We start from the raw sequence: 23,294 nt of genomic DNA, 5'->3' as shown, positions 1-23,294 counted from the left end.
ATCACTCAAAGACTTAACGTTTGTTTTATAAAAGCAATATACTAACTATGCCTCTAGAACATTCCACCCAGGTGAGAATCATCCAGCTATTTACAGCATTTCTTGCAAAGTTGGTGGGAAAGGTATTCAGACTTGGGAATCACCTGGAATTCTTTTTACGCCTAAACAAGCTAGGCATAAAAACAGATGAAAGGATCGAAAGTCTCGAGACCAGGAGAGTAAACAAGCACAATTCTTCATTTGTGGCATGATCGTCCTCACCGTCTGATACACGAAAGGCCTCTATTTATACAATCCGCAACAGCTAAAAATGCAAACCATCTCATTTAGGACATGAAAGGGGAAAAAAGCATTTGCCCTTCAAAGGTAAATGAATTCATATTTACCAATCATCAAATAAGACATCAAAAAGGACATCGTTATAAGTCTCCTCTGTTTATAAGACTCATCAAATAAATTTGTTTTCGGTGGGCCGGGGGTGGAAGGGGGGTGGGCTGGGACCTCCCAAGCAGTGCTCAGGAGGTCCAGGGAGGAGCGCCTAGGAAAGTCTTGGCCAACCAGGCAGGAAGTTCAAGGCAAGGGCCAAAGGAGGCCAAGCTGCATGGGCCCTGAGGTGCTGGGGACCCTGGACATCTGGGAAGTTCTGGGGCCTCCAGGGACACTCGGTGGTGGCCAGGGGCCTCCTGGACCATGCCTGGGGGGTTCAGAGGCTGCCAGGGCCGTGCTTGGCGGTGTTTCCGGGGGCATATGGTGCCACAGACCCAACCAGGTAGACCAAGGCAAGCGCCTTGATCCCCAGACTATCTCTCTGACCCCAGGTTTGCTCTTTAAGCGCCCTGATCTGGTGGGCTCATTATTTCCCAACATCCATACTCACCCGGGTGATGGCCGACCACCTCCTTCCTGGTTTTTCCACCCCCACAGAAAGTTCTCTCTCCCCCTTTCTTGTCCAAGTGTAGTGAGCTTCTGCCCGCTTGGGACTGTACCCACTATTAGACATGGCCCTGAATAGAGGCACACGTGATTTTGCCCCCAGACAAGGGGGGTGTCTGGAACCCTAGCCCACCTGGGCCTTCGGGAGTCTGGGTCCCAGTTAAGGATCACATGCCAAATATTCTTACTCTGGAGAAATCATGGCCGGCAAGTGATGAGACGTTTCTGTCATGATAGCCAGAGCAGAGGGCAGCTCCATCCGTCACCCTCTCCAGCCAACATGTCCCTCCGTTTCTCTCCGGGGAACCAATCCCTGCCCATCCGCCAGCAGAGAGAGGCCCAGCCAGCAGGAAAGACTCTTGGATTCTTCCAGAAGAGTTGGGTAAGAGATCTTTCCAGAGCATTCCCGAGAAAACACACTTGTTGGTTATGCTGAAGGGGGCAGGTGCTGTCTCGGAAGCAATCTCTCGGGGCTTAATCGTCAATAAGCCAACATCTCTCTGATTCTGAAATATGAACGTCACCAGGGATTTATGAGCTATGAGCCTGCCCCAGGAGAGAATACACGCTCACTACTCTTCAGGGGTGTGCTGGTTTATGTTGGGGTGAGGGGCGTGGTCCCACCTTCATCTCTAAACCTCCTCTACGTGCATTCTCACACACACTCACATACACGTGCATACGCACACTCGTTTACACACTCACATACACGCTCACACACTCACATGCAAGTTCACATGCATGCTCACAGACACTCACACGCGTGCTCACATGCACATTCACGTGCACGTGCTCACACACTTCCATGCACTCACACACACTCGCACACTCACACACTCACATGCAAGTTCACTTACATGCTCACAGACACTCACACGCATGCTCACATGCACATTCACCCCCATATGCTCATATGCACGACCACATGCAAGTTCACATGCATGTTCAGGCATTCTCACATACACTCACATACATGTGCATATGCACACTCATTTGCATACTCACATACACTGACATGCACGCTCACATGCTCTCACATGCACTCACACCCATGCTCACACTCACATGCACACTCAGACATGCACATACACTCACATACACTCACATGCACTCACATCCATGTTCACAGGCACGCTCATGCCACCAGAAAGTCACATTTAACATTACAATCACCAGTAAATAGAAACACCGAGTTTTATTCCAGACACTGATGATTATTTGCTGAAAAGCCTAAGAGTCTGTGTACAGGGCTGCTTTCAGCAGCTTCCTCCATCCGTCCCCGGCGCTCGGGAACGCTTTTATGGTGACTGGCAAGCTCTAAAGAGGCCACATTTGAACATTATCCTGCAGAGCAATTTCTAAAAGCCTCAGGAACTCCAGAATTCTTAAACCAGGGTTCCAATTTTTTTTCCCTCTTTCCTTCACCGAGTAAATTAAAGAGATCTTGTATGCCAGGGGTGGAAAATGGTGCTTCAGTATTGAGAGAGGGCAAATAGACTCCCAAATTAGAAATCAGAACAAAGTAAACCATGAATAGATCAGATAATGGGTCGCTGCCTTTTACTTAAGGAGAACTAAAGACAACCCAGCTGTCTCCTCGGACAGCCTCGAGCGCTCTCTCCCCTTCTTCGACTGGAAACGGGACGCACAGAATTCATGTGGCTTGAACCAAATCCAAGGGGCAGCGCTTCCTCAAGTGCCAACCCCACGAGAGGTCCTGCAGGAGGTACGTGGGTGCTGCTGTCCTGGGATAAGCCCTCCAGACAAGGCCTGCGATGCATCTCCAGCCAGCAACACACAACATTTCTGCCTACCAAAGTGCTTCTCTGCAGTCAGACCCTCTTGACTCCCTCCACCGTAAAGGTGAAGCTTGTGGAGTGAAGGTGGGAAAGAGATACAGCAAATGGGGGTAAGGAAATCAGTTTGAGGGGCCAGAGCGTTAATACAGCAGTCAGAGTGCTCGCCTTGGATATGGCCAATCTGGGTTCCATCCTCAGCACCTCATGTGGTTCTCCAAGCCCATCAGGGGTGATCCCTGAGCATAAAGCCAGGAGAAAGCCCTGAAACCACCAGGAGAGGCTCCAAAACCAAAAGGAGAAAAGAACCTGCATCCAGAGACCTCTCCCAAGAGGGCTGATGGGCATAAGAAGTGCTCACTGTCGTATATGATCAGGGAAATGCAAATCGAAGTGAAAATGACACATCGCTCACACCTGTAAGAATGGCAGAAGTCACAAAGATTAACCAGTATTAATAAAACTGTGTGGGGAATGGAAATCTCATTCACTGCTGGTGGGAACATCTGATCTAACCTCTCTGGAAAAGAGTTTGGAGATCTCTCAAAAAAGAGTCGAGTTCCCGTACGACTCAATGATTTAAACTCTTGGCCTTGGTTCCCCCCAAACACCAAATCAGTGATTTCAAAAGATATATGTGCATCTATATTCATCACAGCACTTAGTATAACCGTGATAAGAAAACAACCCAACCACCCAAGGAAAGATGAGTGGATAAAGAAATCATGGCAGACATACACAATGGAGTACTGTGCAAATGTACAAGATGAAATCTTCCTTTCTCTGCAAAGTGGATGGAGGTGGAAGGTGTCGTTTTAAGTAAAAATTATCCAGAAGAAGGAGAGATTCCAAAAATCCCATTCACCTGTGGCACCCAGAGAAAGAAATAAAGGAAACAAATAGTATGGAAGGATAGCAAGCCCTAAACCCTGGATTACAGAAAAGAGAACGCTGGGGTAAGGGGATGGAAGTAAGGGGGAAATGGGGAAGCAGACCGGAAGGGACATTGGAATATTCGTGCAGAGGAGGCGAGGTCAGGTGACTGCGTATATTAATACAATAAATACTAGAGATATTGTAACCAAAGTAACTAAACTATAATAATTTTGAGAGTCAATTTTATTATTACCGATCTATCAACGTGTTATTTGTAAATATATTTTCTTGGTTTGGGGGTCACACTCGGCAGTTCTCAGGGGGTTGGTGTGTGGGGATTGCATTCGGTAGAACTGAGGGGCCCTTCAGTGCACCCCATATACAAAGCACTCTGCCTGTTCAGCCACCTCCCAGACCTGTTGATACGATTCAAATTTCAACTGTTGGATCCCTATGATGAACATAAATGTTACATGCGTAACACGTTCACATAGAATCCATTGTTATAAATTCCTTCCCGACAAAGGAAAAGTCAGAGAATACAGTAGGAACCATCCCTCGTAGAAGACCACTTTCATTAGTCAGCCAAGATAATAACACAAATGATCAGGGCCAGTTCTCGTCATCAAGAGGCTAGGCTTACCAACCACAGAGAATCAGACTGGATGAAACATAAGATTTCTTTCTCCCCTGATGTCTGTCCAGACTCTAGTGTGTTTGCATTACTGTTGTATTTCACATTTTATATCTAAGAAAAATATCCTTGAAGAGCAGGTGGGGGAAAAAACCATGACAATGAAAATGTTTTCAAGTCTGATCTTTCAAGAGGCTTCTGATCTTTTTCCAATATTGTACCACTTTGAGAAAAGCTTTGTGTTTTTCTGGGAAAACAGTGATTTCTCTTCCACAAGAGATTCTTCTTACCCATTTCAGTTATTGTTATTTTTTTTAAAAAAATAACACTGTGATTTACCAAGTTGTTCCTAAGAGTCATTTCACACACACAATGCTCCAACACCAATCCAACCACCAGGGTAACCTTCCCTCCACATGTCCCCAGTTTCCCACCCACCACTCCAGCCTGCCCCCAGACACATATAAATTTTTTTTCTTCGAATTTCTAGGTAATATTTTTTTTATTAAAAAAATTTTTAATAGTGAGACATCATGAGGTACAGTTTCAGACTTACACATTTTTGTGCTTGGGTTCCAATCATACAATGATCAAATACCCATCCCTCCACCGGTGCCCATTTCCCACCACCACGGATCCCAGTATCCCTCCCACCCCCCATCCCCCCCATCCCACCCTGTCTCTGTGGCAGGGCATTCCCTTTTGTTCTCTCTCTCTTATTGGGTGTTTTGGGAGGCAATGGGTGACAATCATGTTTGGTCTATAGCCTACTTTCAGCATGCTTCTCCCATCCTGGGAGGATCCTCCCAGCACCTTTATTTGGTGTTCCCTTCTTTATCTGAGCTTCCTTTTCCCCCAGCATGTGTGGTTGGCCTCCAAGCCACAGACACATATAAATTTACTCCACGCTGCTTGCTCCAACAAAAACCGTTATCAGAAAGCAGATCATTAAAGCCAATTTGTGGGGACTGATGGTTCTATCTCACAATGATGTTAACAAAAGTCATTGAGGGTTGACTAACTGGTCGGTGTGTCTGCATCATTGTTTTCGCTCTCTGAGCTCCATGGGTTCGATACAACTCTTGCATCATATCTGCTCTGCTTCTGCTAGGCTGTTAGGACTGGGAAATCTGGAGGATCTTCAGAAGCTATAGAGCTGGGCATATATATATATATATATATATATATATATATATATATATATAGTGGAGGAAGTCAAATGTGGTGCTGCTGGGCCTAGCAGAAGGGAGGGGAGTCTGCCCACCCCCATTCCCAAAAGGCCTCAGAGGTTTCAGCCCACGGATCAATCTACCTGGGACCATTTATTGAGGTTCAGGAGTTTGGAGCTGGGCTTGCGTATATGGCAGAGGAAATGGGTGTCATTTCATCATAGTTCTTTGGCAGATTTTTGTTTGTTTATTTGCATTGGCGGCCACACCCCACTGTGCTCAGGGCTTATTCCTAGATTCAGGGAGGGAGTAAACCTCACATTTTCACACATTATGTAGATGTTAGATTCGGGCCCAACCTGAAATTGCTTACCAGTTATCCTATTAACTGACCAATAATCCAAGAGTAGACACGTAATAGTAGTTTAAAGATGGGCACCAGGGTCTTCACTTCTTGTTTTGTTTGGGGACCCCCTGTGGCAGTACCTCGGTGACCCCTGGCCCCGTGCTTAAACTCATCCTTTGCATGCAAACCAGTTATCTCCCTGGCCTTGTCATTCTTGTCAACTCTCAAGACCAGCAAGCAGCTTTGGCCTTTGGAAGATGTGAAGTAATGTGAGTTAATGATTTACTAACAGACTTTCTAAGTCTCTAACTTCTTTCAATAACTAATCAAAACAACTTGAGATCTGCCCAAGCTTACTCGAATTAAACAAGAGACTTGCCACTCCTTAAGTCAGTTGAGAAGTGAGATATAAACAAAGTTAAGATTTTTAAATCATTATTAAACTGAACCAATAAACCAGAGTTTACTAAGATTACAATGCTGAGTTTCCTTGAAGCATTTTACAATTATGCAATTAAAATCTCAAGTCTCCCATAGGACTTTCGAGTCTTAACTTACTACCCAACCAATATACAAATCTATTTTGAGCTTTCCTTGAGTGCAATTCGGGAAACATTAATGACAGGGAAAGAAAAGGGTCCTTTGGAGGGAAAGACAACAACAGAAAATCAACAAATGGACTATATCAAACTGAAAAAATAAATGTTTCCATGACAACAGAAACTAAGACTAAAATAAAAAAGGCACTGAACTGGAGAATGTCAGACACATTAAATGTGTGATATCCAAGATATACAAAGTACTTAAAAGCCTCAACAACAACAAAAAAAATTGAATGCCCCCATTAAAAAAGGGGGGGGGTTTAGATAAGATGAACAGCTACTTCTTTACCAAGATATATGGAGGGCCATAGGCATGTGGAAATGTGTTTATCTTTGCTTATTGTCAGGGAAATGCAAATCAACCTGAGATATCCCATCATGCCATGAGAATGATATATATCAAGATAATAAGAAGAAACCAGTGTTGCTGGGGCAGTGATGGGTGGACAAAGGAACCTTGTCCACCACTGGAGGGAATGTCACCTGGTTCAGCCTCTATGGAAAAGTCTGGAGATTCCTCATAGAAGTAAGAATGAAATTTCCATATGACCCAGAGATTCCACTTCTTGGCATCGACACCCCCCCAAAAAAAACCATAAAAACATTAATTTGAACAGATATATGTACGCTTGTGTTCTTTGCAGTACTTAGTATAATAGCTAAGATGTGGGGAATTAAAAATATCCAGTGGCAAATGAATGGATGAAGTTGTGGTAAATATGTATGCATGTATGTATGTGTGTGTATGTGTGTGTGTGAGAGGGAGTGAGACTATATATACATATATATCACAACATAGACATGCATAGTACTCTCTCTCTTTAAAAACCACAAATCACAAAATCACAAATCATCCTGTTATTCGTCGATTGCCTCGAGCAGGCCCCAGTAACGTCTCCTTCGTCCTAGCCCTGAGATTTTTTTAAAAAGTGCCATATTCAAGGCTCTTTCAGGGTCAGGAGAATGAGACCCATCCTTGTTACTGGTATTTGGCATATTGGGGACGCCACGGGGAGTTTGCCAGACTGCCGTGTGGACAGGCTACATTCGGTAGCCTGAAAGTTTGTCCAAAAATTTTATCTTTAAAAATAAAAAGATTAAATCACTGGGGCTGGAGAGATAGTACAGAGGGTAAAGTGCTTTGCACTACACATGGGCCCCCCCAAATACTCCAGGAATGGGGCCAGGAGTAGCACCTGAGCACCACCGGTGTGGGAAAGGGGAGGGGAGGGAAGAGGAGGGGAGGGAACCATAAGGGAGGGGAGGGAAGGGGCAAGGGGGGAAGAGGAAGGGAGAGAAGGGAAGGGTTTAATCATGCAATTCACTGCATCTTGGATGGAACTGGGGGTGGGCATACTGAGCCAAATCAGTCAAAGGGAGGACAGGTACAAGAAGCCCCCACTCCTCTGAGGAATACAGTAAGATAAAACATGGAGAAGACAATACTGGGCAATGCCAAGTATTGGGTTGGGTTAGAATACTAAATACCCAACCCCGGGGGGGGGGGGTGTTGGGGCAGGAGGTGGAAGGAGGATAAAGACCAGAGTAGGTGGTGGGTGGGGGGCCATGGTGGAGGGCTCTGGGTGCTCTGATGAGGGTTCATCGAGCAGGCCCAGTAACGTCTCCATTATGAGACTTCTTGTTACTGTGTTTGGCATATTGAATACTCTCGGTAGCTTGCCAGGCTGTCCGGGAGGGGCGGAGGAATCGAACCTGGCTCGGCCGGGCTGGCTGCGTGCAAGGCAAACGCCCTACCGCTGTGCTATCACTCCAGCCCCTGAGATGAGGGTGGGGTGCACTAAATGTGTGCCCCAATTACTTTGCACTAATAGCAGCATCTAACCCAATAAGAACAATATTTAGAAAGAGTAAAGTGATCCCCTTTCAAATCAAGTGCTGTATTTTAAGATCTCTTGTGTGTATGTGTGGAGGAAGTGGGGGGTGTCGTGGTGGTGGGGGTTTCCTGAGCATCTCATACTGCCTGAGAAAAAGAGACTGACCATAAACATGTCCCTTTGTGTCCCAAGCAAGGGAGAAGCAAGGAACAGAAGCACACAACCTAGCAACACAGAATGTTCCAGAAACAAAGCTGGGAGGAAAAGGAGAGAGAAACCTACAACAGACGTAGCAGGGAATGGGAGGGTCTGCGCCCTGGACACTGCACACGCAGGAGGGTCTGTGCCCCGGACACTGCACACCCAGGAGGGTCTGCGCCCTGGACACTGCACACCCAGGAGGGTCTGCACCCTGGACATTGCACACCCAGGAGGGCCCGTGCCCCGGACACTGCACACCCAGGAGGGCCTGTGCCCCGGACACTGCACACCCAGGAGGGCCTGTGCCCCGGACACTGCACACCCAGGAGGGCCTGTGCCCTGGACACTGCACACCCAGGAGGGTCTGTGCCCTGGACACTGCACACCCAGGAGGGCCCGTGCCCCGGACACTGTACACCCAGGAGGGCCTGTGCCCCGGACACTGCACACCCAGGAGGGTCTGTGCCCTGGACACTGCACACCTAGGAGGGTCTGCGCCCTGGACACTGCACACCCAGATCCTATCTACACTATCCCACATGACCCTGGAGCTTCATCAGGAACGGTCCCTAACCGCAGAAAATAAGCCGTGAGCACTGCCAGTGTGGTCCCAAACCAAAGCCACCACAAAAGACGATGGAGCAGGACATTTTAAACTTCCAAGTCATTCTTGAAGCTCATTTTCCACAGGAGCCTCAAAGGAAGACTGTAATCCCACTTGATTCTACAAATGATTGAAAATGATTTAAAAAAAAAAAACCTCCCTAAGATCAGATAATTCTTTCTTCTGAAACCCATCAGATCATCGCTGGCAACAGTCTTCATCTGGGGGAGCCCAACACGGAGCCTCCCTTGGAACCCCTAGAACTCTGCCTCCAGATGAAGCAGCATCATGATAACCAGCCCCTCAGTGCACCCACAGTATCTGCTACAACCCAACTTCAGCCAGTGGCCTGACGCTCAGGGCTGACTCCTCGCCCTGTGCTCAGGGTCATTCCTGGTGGCTCGGGGGACCATCTGGGGAAGCAGGACTGAAACCTGGGTACCAGCTGAGCCATCTCTGTGGGCCTCCCTAGAAGCCTTCATCTCCCGCCTTTCTGCATCTGTGCAGACCACCCCAGTGTTCTGTCCCAGAACTCTTCACCACAGTGGTGCCTTCCTGAGGGGGCTCCCATCATTCTTTTTTTATTTTAACGGAATCACCGTGAGATACAGTTACAAAGCTTTCATATTTGAGTTTCAGCCATGCAATGATCAAACACCCATCCCTCCACTAGTGCCCATTCTCTACCACCAATGTCCCCAGTGTTCCTCCCCCATTCCCAACCCTCCCCCTGCCTTTATGGCAGACAACTTCCCCTATACTCTCTCTCTCTCTCTACTTTGGGGCATGCAGTTACTGAGAGGCTATCACGTTTGGTCCTTTATCTATGAGCACACATCTCCCATCCCAAATGATCCCTCCAATCATCATTGACTTAGTGATCTCTTCTCTAGCCCAGCTGCCTTCTCCCCCAGCTCATGCATGAGGCAGGCTGCCAACTCTGGGGCAATCTTCCTGAGGGGGCTCCCATCATTCTTGCCCTATGTATCCAGGTCAGCGGTCTTCCATCCGAAGTTGGCAGCGGTGCTCAGACGTGAGGTCCAAGCGTGTGATGTCTGGGGCTCTCCTGACAGGGAGGCACGCAGACCCTCTGAGAATCAAGTGTCATCTGTCACCATTACCCATGCTCTGGCCTGGGAGCAGAGCCAGGACTTCACTCTTGAAACCAGCCAAGTTGCAATGCCATTTGCTGTGCTTGCTCTGATCGTTGATCCAGATGAAGTTACGAGAAATGACAGTTTTCATTTTCAATTAAAAAATTTCTGTTGTTGTTTTAGGTCCACACCCGGCAATGCTCAGAGGTTACTTCTGGCTTTGTGCTCAGGAATTACTCCTGGCAGTGCTCCGGGAACGAGCTGGGATGTGGGGGATCAAACCCGGGTTGGTCATGTGCAAAGGCAACACCCTCCCTGCTGTACTATCTACCCGCCACGCGATCACTCTGGTTCCGTTTTTAATCAAAAAAAGTTTTGCAAGATAAATTACAGATCTCCATGCCTTTGACCCAGATCTCCTAAGAGTAACATTTTTATGGAAGAATAGCTCATATCCCAACAAGAACACGGACACTGATAACACCCACCAGATCGGAGTCAGACATCCCGGTTTACTGGTACTTGCCCTTATCTGTGGATGAGTCTCATGACAGTTCCAGACTACTTTGTAACTTAGTATCCATAATGGACACAAAATTGAACATTAAATATTTAATATAACAGCTTTGCTATGGGCATAGACGGTTGACTTTGCTCATGAGAGGTTCCAAGTGTAAGCACCCCTCAAACACATGTTTAAGGTCTGTGTAAGTGTAACTGTTTATTTTACTGGGGATGGGAGCTCCCAATCAGTGACCAGGTGATTCTCAGCCATCCAGGCCGGTGATTCGTTGCAAGGACCCGAGGATGGGCTACTGACAGGCCCTGTGAAATGTGGGATGACCCGGGACTCCCCCTCAGACATCCAGGGCTGCCCCTGGCAATGCCCAAGGGACCGTGGAGTACTAAGGATGAGGAGGGCCCTGCACCCCTACACAAGCCCCCCAGCCCCCTGTGTCATACATCAATCAGAATCTTCTGGATCAGGGCCCTGCAGAGACATGTCGGGTTTCCTCCTTGTTTTAACTGTTGTGAGGAAGTTTCCGGGCGCTTTCTGTCTATTTTCTGGAAAAGCAGTGATTTCCCTTCTCTACACTGGGGTGCTTCACCCAGCTGCGATGGATTCTTTTGGACAGATGTGCAGAGGTAGCATCCAAGAAGGGGCGGGCTTCTTTGGGAAAACACCGAGGATGTACTACACATATGAGGCGGGTGCTAACAATGGGCCCCATGCCACATCGATTTCTCTAGATGATCAGAGTCCCGAGAGAGAGAGAGAGAGAGAGAGAGAGAGAGAGAGAGAGAGAGAGAGAGAACGTGTCCTCATTTCATCATTTCTGTCCATCCAATCACCACCATACTGTCGGCTCGCACTCCTTCAGGAAAGGACCGAGCAGGGCCTCCCCCTGATATTCCATCACCGAGCAGGGCCTTCCCTAGTTCCCTGCCCACACTGGGCAGAGGCAGGAAGCAGGAGACCTTCCCCGGGAGACCTTTGGCCCGGGGCCCTGGGGCGTGATTTCCCTTCCACACTCACGGGGCAGGCCAGCAGGTGTGGGCCACGAACTGGGCTGCACACAGGCCGTGGAAAACTCCCACCTACGGACCTCACAGCTCCTCAGAGATTATTTGGGGGGTCCAGAGGAGAGCGATGCACACAGAGGGGTTGAGAACGTGCCCAAGGCTGCACAGCAAGAGAGGGGCGAGTCCAGCACATCTGTCTCCCAGCAAGCAGGTTCTTGGCCCACTCAGACACCTTCTACATCCTGGCCTGGGGAGGCGGGAGCAGGCAGAGAAACAAAGAGAAAGCAACGGGAGGGTCATGGGGTCTTGGGCGTTAAAGCGGTGCCCAGAGTTTGGGGTCCAGGATTTGGGGCCGGGAGAGCCTGCTTTGCCAACGCGAGGCTGAGAGCTCATCACCGCTCTCCCACCCCACCCCCCAATGCCAAGCGTGATCTGGGGGTGCAGGCAGTGATCAGGCACCCCGCAGCACATGAAGAGCATCCCCCAAATCAGACCAGGCTGTCTTGTCCGGAGACCGAATTGCAAATCACACAGCCAGCTGCTGCCTGGGTGTCGCTTTCATACCAAAAAATCAGTTGACAGGAACTGAGAGATACTTAACTTATCACTTAATCACTTAACTTCCCGTTAGTCGTCGATTTGCTCGAGCGGGCGCCAGTAACGTCTCCATTTGTCCCTGTCGCGTGCTAGTGTAGCCCAATGGCATCTGTTCGCTCTGGGAACATGAAGAGCCTCAAACCGATCGTTCATGATCTTGACGAAGAAGTCTGACCATCTGGTAGGTGGGCGGCCACGCGGTCTCTTGACATCCCGTGGAATCCAGTCAGTAACAGCTCTAGTCCAGCAGTCGTCTTTAAATCTCATTACGTGACCAGCCCATCTGATTTTCGACACCTTGGCAAACGAGACAGCGTCCCTGATCCTTGATCGTCGACGGATGTCAGAACTCCGGATTCTTTCTCTCATTTGAGTGAAACATGATATTCCAAGCATAGCTCTTTCTATTCTTTTTTTTTTTTTTTGAGAGATACTGAGCTGATGAATACAGAAATGCAGTTTGGGGGGACAGGCAACCGAGGTCCAAGGTAACCGACCCCCCACTGGCCATCAGAAACGACTCCCCGTCCTGAAATGCTTATGAATTCCTGCTTCAATAATAAAACAGGATTCGGCAGGAGTTTAATCTTCCTTATTGATTGGGCTAGCGGTAACACTTCTCCAATTACACCCTGAAGCATACAGAAAAAATAAATATCGAAGACAGAAAGTCCCTCCTCTTCAACTCCATCTTTTTTACAGGTGGAAAAGGAGACGTCCCAGTGGGCTGGGAAAGTTAATTACATGTGTGCCAAGCCTGACTTCTGCACTGAATTCCATGCCTCTTACTTACCGTCTTTCTATCTGACATCAGTCCAAAGATGCTCATTTCGCTTTTGTACTCTGAACTGCGGAAGAACCTGCACAATCTGATAGCTACTATCTGCAGACCTTGTTCCATCTATTCTCCTTCTTGAAACTGGGTTCTGGCAATGACGGACACCCTGAACATTGGGAGTCCCAAAACCCAGCACCCCTCTGTGTCCCCAGGAGCGCAGCCGGGACCGTTCGTAGTGAACACCTTTGCTCCCCCTGGATCCTTTTTCCAGACCGTGCTGCTACCCCCAGGGACGACGGCAGCCAAGCCCTCCCGCCCTTTGGGCCCATTTTTCTGGAGTGTGAAGTTCGGGCCTCGAGCTGGCTCTCACCTCCCTGTCTGCAGCCCAGTGGGGCTCGCTCTGCTCACAGGAAATTTTACACTTTGGGGGGAAGCCACCAAACGTTTCCCAGCACCTCCCATGCCCACTGGCTCGCTGAGGTATCTGAGAAAAACAGTTCGCAAGTGGCCAGAGGGGCGCCCTGTCACTTCCCCAGCCTGGACCAAGACCCTGCGAACAGCCAGTCAGACACGGTGGGGGTCCCCAACCACAGGATGGAGGCTCCCACCTTAAGGGGCATTGTAAGCGTTTACAGCAAGAGAAAAACGCTAAGTGCTTCCTTTCTCTGGTATTAGATGCTCAGACCACTCCTCCTTCTCCTCCTCTTCCTCCTCCTCCTCCTCCTCCTCCTCCTCCTCCTCTTCCTCCTCCTCTTCCTTTTCTTCCTCCTCCTACTCTTCCTCTTCCTCCTCCTCCTCTTCCTTTATCCTCCTTTTTCTCTTTCTCCTCATCTTCCTCCTCTTTTTCCTCCTCCTCCTCCTCCTCTTCCTTCTCTTCCTTTTCTTCCTCCTCCTCCTCTTCCTCTTCCTCCTCCTCCTCTTCCTTTATCCTCCTCCTTTTTCTCTTTCTCCTCATCTTCCTCCTCTTTTTCCTCCTCCTCCTCCTCCTCCTCCTCCTCTTCCTTCTCCTTCTTCTCCTCCTTCTCTTCCTTTTCTTCCTCCTCCTCCTCCTCCTTCTCTTCCTTTATCCTCCTCCTTTTTCTCTTTCTCCTCATCTTCCTCCTCTTTTTCCTCCTCCTCCTCCCTCCTCCTCCTCCTCTTCCTCCTCCTCCTCTTCCTCTACCTCCTCCTCCTCCTTGCTGGCCCCAGCACTCCCCATTCCCACTCTGGAATCCCAGCCGGGGGTAAAGGGAAGGGCTGCGAGAGTCCACTGGCAGAAGCAGTGCAGACCCTGACCCTGGATCTTCTGTGTCCTTCACATCAAAACACTCAGGCTGATGCAACCAGGACCAGAGTCCAAATTGACCCATGGGCCAGGTCACTTCCTCTGGTTGGCTCAGGCGACCCCTGCTCTGTCCAGGACCACAGTGTGTGGGGGAGGGGAGTGTGATGCTCACCCGCGTGAACCATTGGAAAGTCGGAGGCCTTCAGCCCTGACTGCCTGGCTGTCTCGCCTCCCAGAAAGGAAAGGCAGGGAAAGCCCCGCTCTGTTCCCACACCACCAACCTCAACACACACAGTCCACACTCTCTCGGGTCCAGTTTCCCTGCCCGTGTCGACAGATGCACCGTGGAAGGGGCGCTGAGGAGCCCTGCCTTGTCCAAGTCCTGCCACGTGGAGAAAGGGTCACAGAGACCCACACTGAGAACCAGACTTGCCTTCCCCCCATGCCCCAGCCCCCAGGGCCACCGGCCTCCAGGAGCCCAGGCACAACTATCAAGCAGCATGTGATCAGGGGGTCAGGGGGTGACTGGACACAGGTTCGCCAACGTGGAGTTTCATGCGAGCCATCTCCGCTGCCTGATTAAAATAGCGTGTTCCCTCTCATGAGGGTTCCCGTGAAGCTGGGGCTGGTGAGGCCCTAGCAGGGCATTTTCCCCTCAGCTCCGACCAACTCACTGCCCTGCTCCTGAGGCAAAACACAAGGGCTGGAGCCGCCACCACGGTGATATGGAGCTTAGACTGAAATTAAGACCATTCGCGGGTAAAGGCTGGTGGCCCGGTGGGGTACCAGCCATGTGGCCAGCAGTCAAGGTCTGGAAGATGCATGGGACTGTGGCCAAGAGCGCTAGCTGGGAAGGGGCATTAGGAACTAGGAAGGCTCATCCACTACTTCTGACAGTGATGTCTGTCTTTATGCCACGACGGCAAGATCACATAGAGACTTCTAGACCCCGGGCGGCACCTTCAAAGTGGGGCGGGATCAAGCCAGCAGCCTCTGGGCCAGGAAAGGCAGCTGGCACCCAGACCCGAGCTGGCGGGGCGCCACGAGAGATGGAGAACTGCTCCAGGCTTCCTCCTGGGCGTGCGCAGAAGCACACTGAGATTTGTGGACTGAGAGATCCCCGGATCGGGCCAAGCCAGCTGAGATGATCCAGGATCTCTACACGATTCAAAGCCAAAGGCCAGGAACCAGGACTGGCCTGGTGGGTTCAGAATCCCTGGGAGACGCTGGTTTGCAGCCACGCTGCAATCCCTTCTTGGCCGCTGGTGGTTTTATTCATCCCTTCCCTTTCTTTGCTGCAGTTGCAAAGACAGGCCACGTGCCTGCTTGGCGGGGAGACTCCGGGGGAAGCCATCAGGTCACAGGGGTGCCTACACACATGCTCACCAGGGGTGGCACTCTCTGAGCTCGAGGGCTTGAGCACAGCCTGATGGGAGCTCTCGATGAGGACCCTGGGGCTGTCTCACATATGTTCACTGGGGGCCACACTCCTGGCAGTTGCATGTGCCCATCTCCCAGTGGGGCACTCTGTGATGGCCGCATGCTTTGACTGCAGTGACCATACTGTGTGCTGGCGGTGGTGTCTGTGGAGTGCCAGGAGTCCCAGCCGCCACAGCAAGGGACCACGCTCACCGCCACAGGAGGGTATGAGGGCTCCCCCAGGGACCAGACTCTGGGCCTCATGCTTACAAAGTAGGTGCTTTATTTGTGGGGGGAGGAGGAGGTGGGAGATGGCGGACAGCAAGGAGGTGGTACATGAACCCAGTCCTCTGCACTCCTTCTGGCTTTTCTTTCAAACACTGAGTTTGGCTTTGGGGCCACGGAAAAGTGGGGTGATGTTAAGATGCTGGGGGTTGTACAGCAGGCACGGATGTGGCTGGGGTTATTGTGTGTTAAGTGTGAGGAGAAGGACAAGGTTTTTCTTGTCTGGTTTTGGCAAAGGAGGAGGTTGATGGCGTGTGAATGTAGACAGGGGCTGACAAGCTCCACGTGGCCTCTGTCCATTCCCTGCCCGCCGCCCACACCCATGTGAACCTGAGGCCTGACCACACTCCCTGTAGAGTTCCATCATGGAGCTGGGGAGCCTGGCCGTGCTGGGGGAACCCCAGACCGGCTGATGAGCAGACCCCTGGAGGCTCCTGAGACTGGAGAAGTTCCCTTGCCCAGGGTGAGGAACTAGACAATCCCCTGAGATCCTTTCCAGACAGCAGACCCTGGGCAACGCTCACACCCGGGGTTCCCTGCAGACACACACATCAGCTTGTGGGATCTGCACGGCTGGTCCCTCCCCAGCAGTGTGTCTCTCTGCTCTTCCACAGGTCTGACAGGCTCACATTTTCACTGGCCGGCTTTACAATCCACCCAACGTATAAACATGTGCATTCAGGGCTGTTTATGTGACCAGTGGGGCTTCCAGCTCAAGGCAGAACTAATGGTTACGTTTGGGGTAAATCCGAGTTAAATGTGGATGCTACTCGTTGGTTTTCTGTTTTGTTTTACTTGGGGGCCACACCCAGAAGCGGTCAGTGGCTATTTCAGGCTCTGTGCTCAGGGGTGCTTCCTGACTGGGCTGAGATTCCAACCCGAGCCTGGGCAGCAGCCCTCTCTGCACAAGGACTTTTGACTGCACTGCAGTTCAGTGCTCCTACGAAAGGCACAGCTCCCATGACTGTTCAGATGCAATTTAAACACCATGGGACAAGACCTGGCAAAGGTGAGCACCAGAGACCAGGGCCAGGTCCCCTGGCGTGGGAGGAGATGGGAGCAAACTCCAAGTCCTTCTTCGACACTCACCTCCCACTTTCCTTCGTAAATGACTTCTGCCCACTGCTGATAACTAACCAACAGAGAAAAGAGCCCTTGTTTGTCCCAAAGCTCCCCGGCAAAATTCCTCTGTTTCATTACTTGAAGTGCCAAAATAATTTTCAAAGGCCGCCAAAGGTTCAAGGGGGTCCAGTTCCCCTTGGCCTTCTCATGTCCCAGAGCCAGCCTTCCTTTTCCACGGAGAGACCACGCCAGCATCCCAGACCTCCAGCAGTTTCTTCCAATTTACTGACCTCGAAGTGTGCGAACCAAACACCGCTAGCTCAGACGGCCTCCTTTCCCTCTGCACATTTCCTGTCGCAATAAAGCATGTAGCGCCTGCCACACTATTTCTACAGATAAATAATAGTCCAATGAAAGAATGAGGGAAACGGCAGCATATCACTACTGCCACGCTGAGCCAGTCTTTCTCCCTGCATGGAGCTCCGCGTTGAAATCCCGAAGCTTCCCTGGGCCCATCCACCCAGGAGCAGGCTTCCCCCTAGCGCCCAGAGGGTCCCTGGGGGGGTGACCAAAAGGACGGGCCTTTGGATGCCTTTCAGAGAGAGCTTTGAGCCTCAGAGCCTGAGATTCCCAGAACATCTTCCCTGCCGCCCACCCTCCTCACGCTTAGTATGTAAGAACTCAGGAATTCACTAACTGCGGATCTTTGCCCTGTCTGTTCTTTTTAAAGGGAGGCTTTTAAAACCGATCGCTGCTGTGAACTCCTAAGGAAACAGTCACCGGCTTCCAATTAAAATGCGAAGTGCTGGAAATAATGTGCGAAATGTTAAAAATGAAGGCTTTCGGCCTCGCGGACGTGCGAGCAGCTCCGCAGGAACCGGACACGGGGATGGCATTGAGCTGGCCGCCTGGCCAGCCTGGCCTCCCAGCTGCGTCTCCTGAGAACAACTGGACGCTGCTAGACACCTCCAGAGAGCTCGTCCCCCAAAAAACAGAAATCCTTCATCAAGGAGGTGCCACCCCCTCGAAAAGCCTCCAGTGCTAGTTGGAAGAATGAGAAACCACAGGATCCCCCCCCCCCCAGAAAAAAATTAAAAATCACTTGTCTGAGTTCCTCAAAGAGATCCAGGGAAGGACAGACAGGTAGATGAAGCCCAAAGGGGGGAAAAACAACAGATACAAGAAGGATCATTGGCAGGTTGGGGCGGGGGGGGGGGGGGGGGGGATAACCCCCAGAGTGGTGGATACACTTTCTCTTTCTCACAATTAACACCTGCGAGCCACCCCTGAACAGGACTCAGCCTGCCCCCTGCCCCCCAATGAAAGGGAGCCTGGTTCCCCCCCTCCGCAGCCTCTCCAAGCCCTCGCCTGCAGCTCTCCCTTTGACCCCTCGGGGTGCTGCATGCAGGAAGATGAGCAGTCCCCGTTTTTCTGAAATAAACCGAGAATCGCTCCCTTTTTGTGCAGTACCAGGCAGGAGGCAAAGTTCGGGCTAGCTGGGAGGCTGCCAGTCCTAATGGTTCCCACACGGATCATTTGCCAAGAGGAAAGCCCGATCCCGCAGCAGCAGCAGCAGCCGTGCGCCCCCACACACTCCTCGGGGCCCTGCAGTTCCCACAGCCAGCCGCACTCTGCAGCCCGACATCTGGGCCAGCAGGCTCTGTGGGGGTGACCACCAAGCCCCTGGCGAGCTCCTAACCTCCCTGCACTCCCCCCAAAAGCGAGGAAGGAGGACAGGCGCCTTCCAAGGCGGGGGAGACAGGCGGCCGGGGGGTGTGAGGGGTCGCGGAAAACCACGCAAGGATGAATTCCTGCCATCCATCCACGGCCACGGGCAAGTTCGGAGTCGGCAGCCCCGCACCCGTCCGACGGGGACCCCAGATGCCGGCGAGGCTGCAACGGATCTGGGGGTGCGGGGCCCCCACTTGGCACGCCGGCGCCGGGGAGCCCGGGTGGCAGGTCCCCTTAGAGGGCGCCCTTGGGCGACGCGCGCCTTCGGGAGGGGCAGCCAAGTGCCCGGGGCGGCGGCCAGGGAGGGCGGCGGGGCGCCGGCTGCCGGGCTCGGGGACCCCCCGAGGACCCCCGGTCGCTCGGCCCCGGGCCCGGCGCGGGGCGGGCAGGGCTGGCCAGCCGGGTCCCGGGAGGAGGCCGCGCGCGGGGGCACCCGCACGGCCCGGCGCGCCCCGGGGGCCGCGTCCTCCACCTCCGCGGGGCCCCGCGCGCCCCAGAGCCGCCCGCAACCCTCGGGGCGCCCCGCGCGGCCGCCGAGCGCCCGGATCCCCGCGTTGCCCGGCCGGGGCGCTCCGCGGGGACGGGTGCCAGCCCCTCGCCCCGGCCCCGGGGAACGGCAGACAAAAGAACTTTGGCAAACTTTGCTCGCCGGTGCCTGAAATCTGGGCCCCGGCCCTGCAGAACTCGCGTCGGACCGAGGAGGACGGGCCGCTGGCGGGCTCGGAGGGGAGCACCGCGGGAGCGAGCCGCGGGGGAGAGCGCGGCGCGCGGGGGGGCCAAGGGGACCCCGAGTTTCCAGGTCGCCCGCGCGTCCCGGGGGGCGCGGAGCCCCGCTCCCTCGGGGGCCTCTCCGCGGGGCTCTGCGTCCCGGCCGCCCCAGCCTGCGGGGCTGCCCGGGGCACGTCGCCCGACCCCCTCCGAGGGCCCAGAAGTTGGGCGCGACTCCGGGGGCCGCCGCGGCGCCCCCAGCCTCGGTGCCGCCGCCCGAGCGGGGACCCCCGGTCACTCCGGCGCGCCGAGGGGGAAGGGCAGCGGGCGAGCGGCGGCGGGGCGAGCGCGCCCGGCCCCGCAGGTCCTGGGGGAGCGGGGGGCGGGATCCCCGGGGGCGCGTGTCCCCCCGACTCACCGCCTGGGCCGACACGCAGGCCACCCAGCCCAGGGTCAGCAGGATCCACGCGCGCCGCATCTTCCCGGGCACCGGCCGCTCGGGGCCGCCGCTGGCACAGGACCGCGAGGGACGCCGACGCCGACGCTGCGAGCGCGCCCGGGGGGCTCGGGGGGCGCGGGGGTCGCGGGGGGCCGTGCGCCCCGGGCCCGCGGCGCCCGCTCACTTGTTGGTGCCGCGCTCGCCGGCCACTCGCGCCGCGCCAGCCCCGCCGCCGTGCGGACTCCGGGGGCGGCAGCAGCGGGGGCCGAGGGGGCGCGCGGAGCGGTGGGCGCGCGGCGGCGGCGGCGGCGGCGGCGGCTCGCGACTCTCTGGACAGCGGCGCGGCCCGCGGGGCTCCCGCCGCCCCGGCCCCGCCCCCCGCGCGCGCCCGCCGCCCGCCCGCCCCCCGCCGCGCGCGCCCGCCCGCCCGCCCGCCGCCGCCGCGCGCGCCCCTCGGCGTCCGGGGGCGAGCGAGCGGGCGGCGCGGCTCCCGGGACGGATTCCTGCGGGATGACGCCCCGATCGGCGGCCGCGCCCGCCGCTGCGCGCCCCGCGCTCGCCCCGGCCGCCCGCGCCGCCGCTGCGCCCGGGGACCCGCGACCCGGCGACCCGCACCCCGGGACCCCGCGCCCGGAGACCCGCTCTCCTGCAGCCCGAGACCCCGCACCTAGCGCCCCCGCGCCCCTGGACCGCTCCCCCGAGGCCCGGGACCCTGCACCCCGAGACCCCCCACCCCGTCCCTGAACCCCGCACCCTGGGACCCCCGCTCCCCTTGCCCCGAGACCCTGCGCCCCGGGACCCCGCGCCCGGAGACCCGCTCTCCTGCAGCCCGAGACCCCGCACCTAGCGCCCCCGCGCCCCTGGACCACTCCCCCGAGGCCCGGGACCCTGCACCCCGAGACCCCCCACCCCGTCCCTGAACCCCGCACCCTGGGACCCCGCTCCCCTTGCCCCGAGATCCTGCGCCCCGGGACCCGCTACCTTGCCCCCAAGACCCCGCAGCTTGGGACCCCGCGCCCCGGGACACGCTGCCCTACGACCCGGGACTCCGCGCCCCGAGACCCCCACTCCGTCCCTGAACCCCGCACCCTGGGACCCCGCTCCCCTTGCCCCGAGATCCTGCGCCCCGGGACCCGCTACCCTGCCCCCAAGACCCCGCACCTCGGGACCCAGCGACCCGGGACCCCGCGCCCGGAGACCCGCTCTCCTGCAGCCCGAGACCCCGCACCTAGCGCCCCCGCGCCCCTGGACCGCTCCCCCTCGCCCCCGGACCCCGCACCCCGAGACCCCCCACCCCGTCCCTGAACCTCGCACCCTGGGACCCCGCTCCCCTTGCCCCGAGATCCTGCGCCCCGGGACCCGCTACCCTGCCCCCAAGACCCCGCACCTCGGGACCCCGCGCCCCGGGACACGCTGCCCTACGACCCGGCACCCCGCGTCCCGAGACCCCCACCCCGTCCCTGAACCCCGCACCCTGGGACCCCGCTCCCCTTGCCCCGAGATCCTGCGCCCCGGGACCCGCTACCCTGCCCCCAAGACCCCGCACCTCGGGACCCCGCGCCCCGGGACACGCTGCCCTACGACCCGGGAACCCGCGCCCCCGGACCCGGCTCTCCGGCGCCCCGAGGCTACGCGCTCTTGGCCCGGCCTCTCCGCCTCCTCCGGGCGGCTCCTCTGGGTTCTAAGCGCCCCCACTGCCCAGGCGCAGACACCCCGGACACGGTAACTCCGGAGCCCTGGAAAGAACCAGCAGGGAGAGCTGTGCGCCCGCGCGCTCACACACACACACACACACACACACACACTGTAGACAAACCACCCCACACACCCCACGCAGACACATCTGTCCTCTGCTCACCACGTACACACTTCCCACACACCCCCCACACACACACACACAATCCTACCACACATCACATACACACCCCACTCAGACACCCCCCACATCCCACGCACTGCACACACACCAGTCACACACCCCCCAAATGCACAGCACACACTTATATACGCACCCCACACCACATACACATACACACCGCTCGCACCCAGCACATGTCCACATATCACACACATCATAGGCGCCCCCAAACCTTTCCGACGTCACTCACATACCTCATGCACATATATTCACATACATACCAGCACATCACAAATACACACTGATACACAAAGCCACGCCATACACACACACCACTCATATACATACCACATGCATACTGCATACACATCACTCACATACACACCCACCCCACACCACACGTATACACCCATACACACCCTATGTACATCTGCAGATATCACACACATCACACACACCATTTACATGTGCGCATCACGTGCACACCCCCTCACAGACATACACAGCACACACACATACACATGCTGCAAACATACACACAACCTACAAATATATGCACATGTCACAGAAATGCACACAGTTTACCGCTGCCTTCCCTGTAAAAAGACTGACAGTTACTGAGTGTTTTCCAAGAAAATACAAAATAGTTTATAAATGTGTGCTAAGAGCTTTTTCCACACACCGCCCCCCAAAAAATCAAGTGAAGGAAAACCCCACTACACCCCAGTGCAGTATTGTGGGTGGAAACAAAAAAATAATCTATGAAACACCTTCTTGTTGCTATTATTTGAGAAAGTAATTTTCTGTTGTCATACCTGTGAAAATATTGGCTAACCCAAGATCACAAAACATACTCCTACATTTTCTTCTCCGAGTATTTAGTCTTGGTTCTTGAATTTAGCTGTATCATCAACTTTAATCTGTGCGTGTGATGAGGGAGGATTTGTTCTCTTTCATATTGTACAAATCCTGCTTTCCACTTGTTACAAATACTTTGTTTTTAATCTCCTGTTGAATGGTATTGGCATTCTTGTCAAAATTCATCCCAGTGATCTACTTCATGTAGCACATGCTACATCCTCTATGTGTTAGCAAAGTTTTGATAACTGTATGAAAAAGCTTTGAAATTGGGAGATGTGAGTCTTCCAATTTTCTTCCTGTAACATTGTTTTAATGCACTTGTAGACGGTACCAAAAGACCCAACCCCAATTTTTTCTAATTCTAAGACTTTTGGCAGAGTCTCCTGCCCCCGCGCCTGGCTGTCCTCACCAGGGCCCCTTGGAGGGAGCGGGTTGAGTTTCCCTCCCCGCCCCAACCAGGGCTCCGGCAGCCGAAGACCTCCAGAACCAGCCACCACCATGCTGAGACCACTCTCCACACGCATGAAGGTACCGGCAGAGGAACAAAGGCACGCGGGTCCCGGACGCACGACATCTTATTATCTCATTCCTACTTTGGACAACCTGGCAGGCTACCGAATGTAGCCTGCCCACACGGCAGAGTCTGGCAAACTCCCCGTGGCGTACCCAATATGCCAA

The 23,294-nt window shown here is 54.2% G+C and overlaps 1 protein-coding gene across 1 annotated transcript in view; it reads right to left on the bottom strand.

Annotated features, from left to right (window-relative positions):
* The window catches only part of SDC2 (syndecan 2), a 99,920-nt gene extending 79,705 nt beyond the window's left edge, over nucleotides 1-20,215 (bottom strand). The window contains exon 1 of the mRNA XM_056124941.1: nucleotides 19,877-20,215. Within this exon, the coding sequence (XP_055980916.1) occupies nucleotides 19,877-19,936 (60 nt within the window). The 5' untranslated portion in view covers nucleotides 19,937-20,215. The remainder of the gene's footprint in view (nucleotides 1-19,876) is intronic.
* Nucleotides 20,216-23,294: the final 3,079 nt, after the last annotated feature.

The sequence above is a fragment of the Sorex fumeus genome, unplaced genomic scaffold (genome assembly GCF_029834395.1).
Source record: "Sorex fumeus unplaced genomic scaffold, SorFum_2.1 ptg000053l, whole genome shotgun sequence".
Lineage (NCBI taxonomy): Eukaryota > Metazoa > Chordata > Mammalia > Eulipotyphla > Soricidae > Sorex > Sorex fumeus.
Note: the sequence above shows the minus strand (reverse complement) of the source record. Positions and strands in the feature narration are given on the sequence as shown.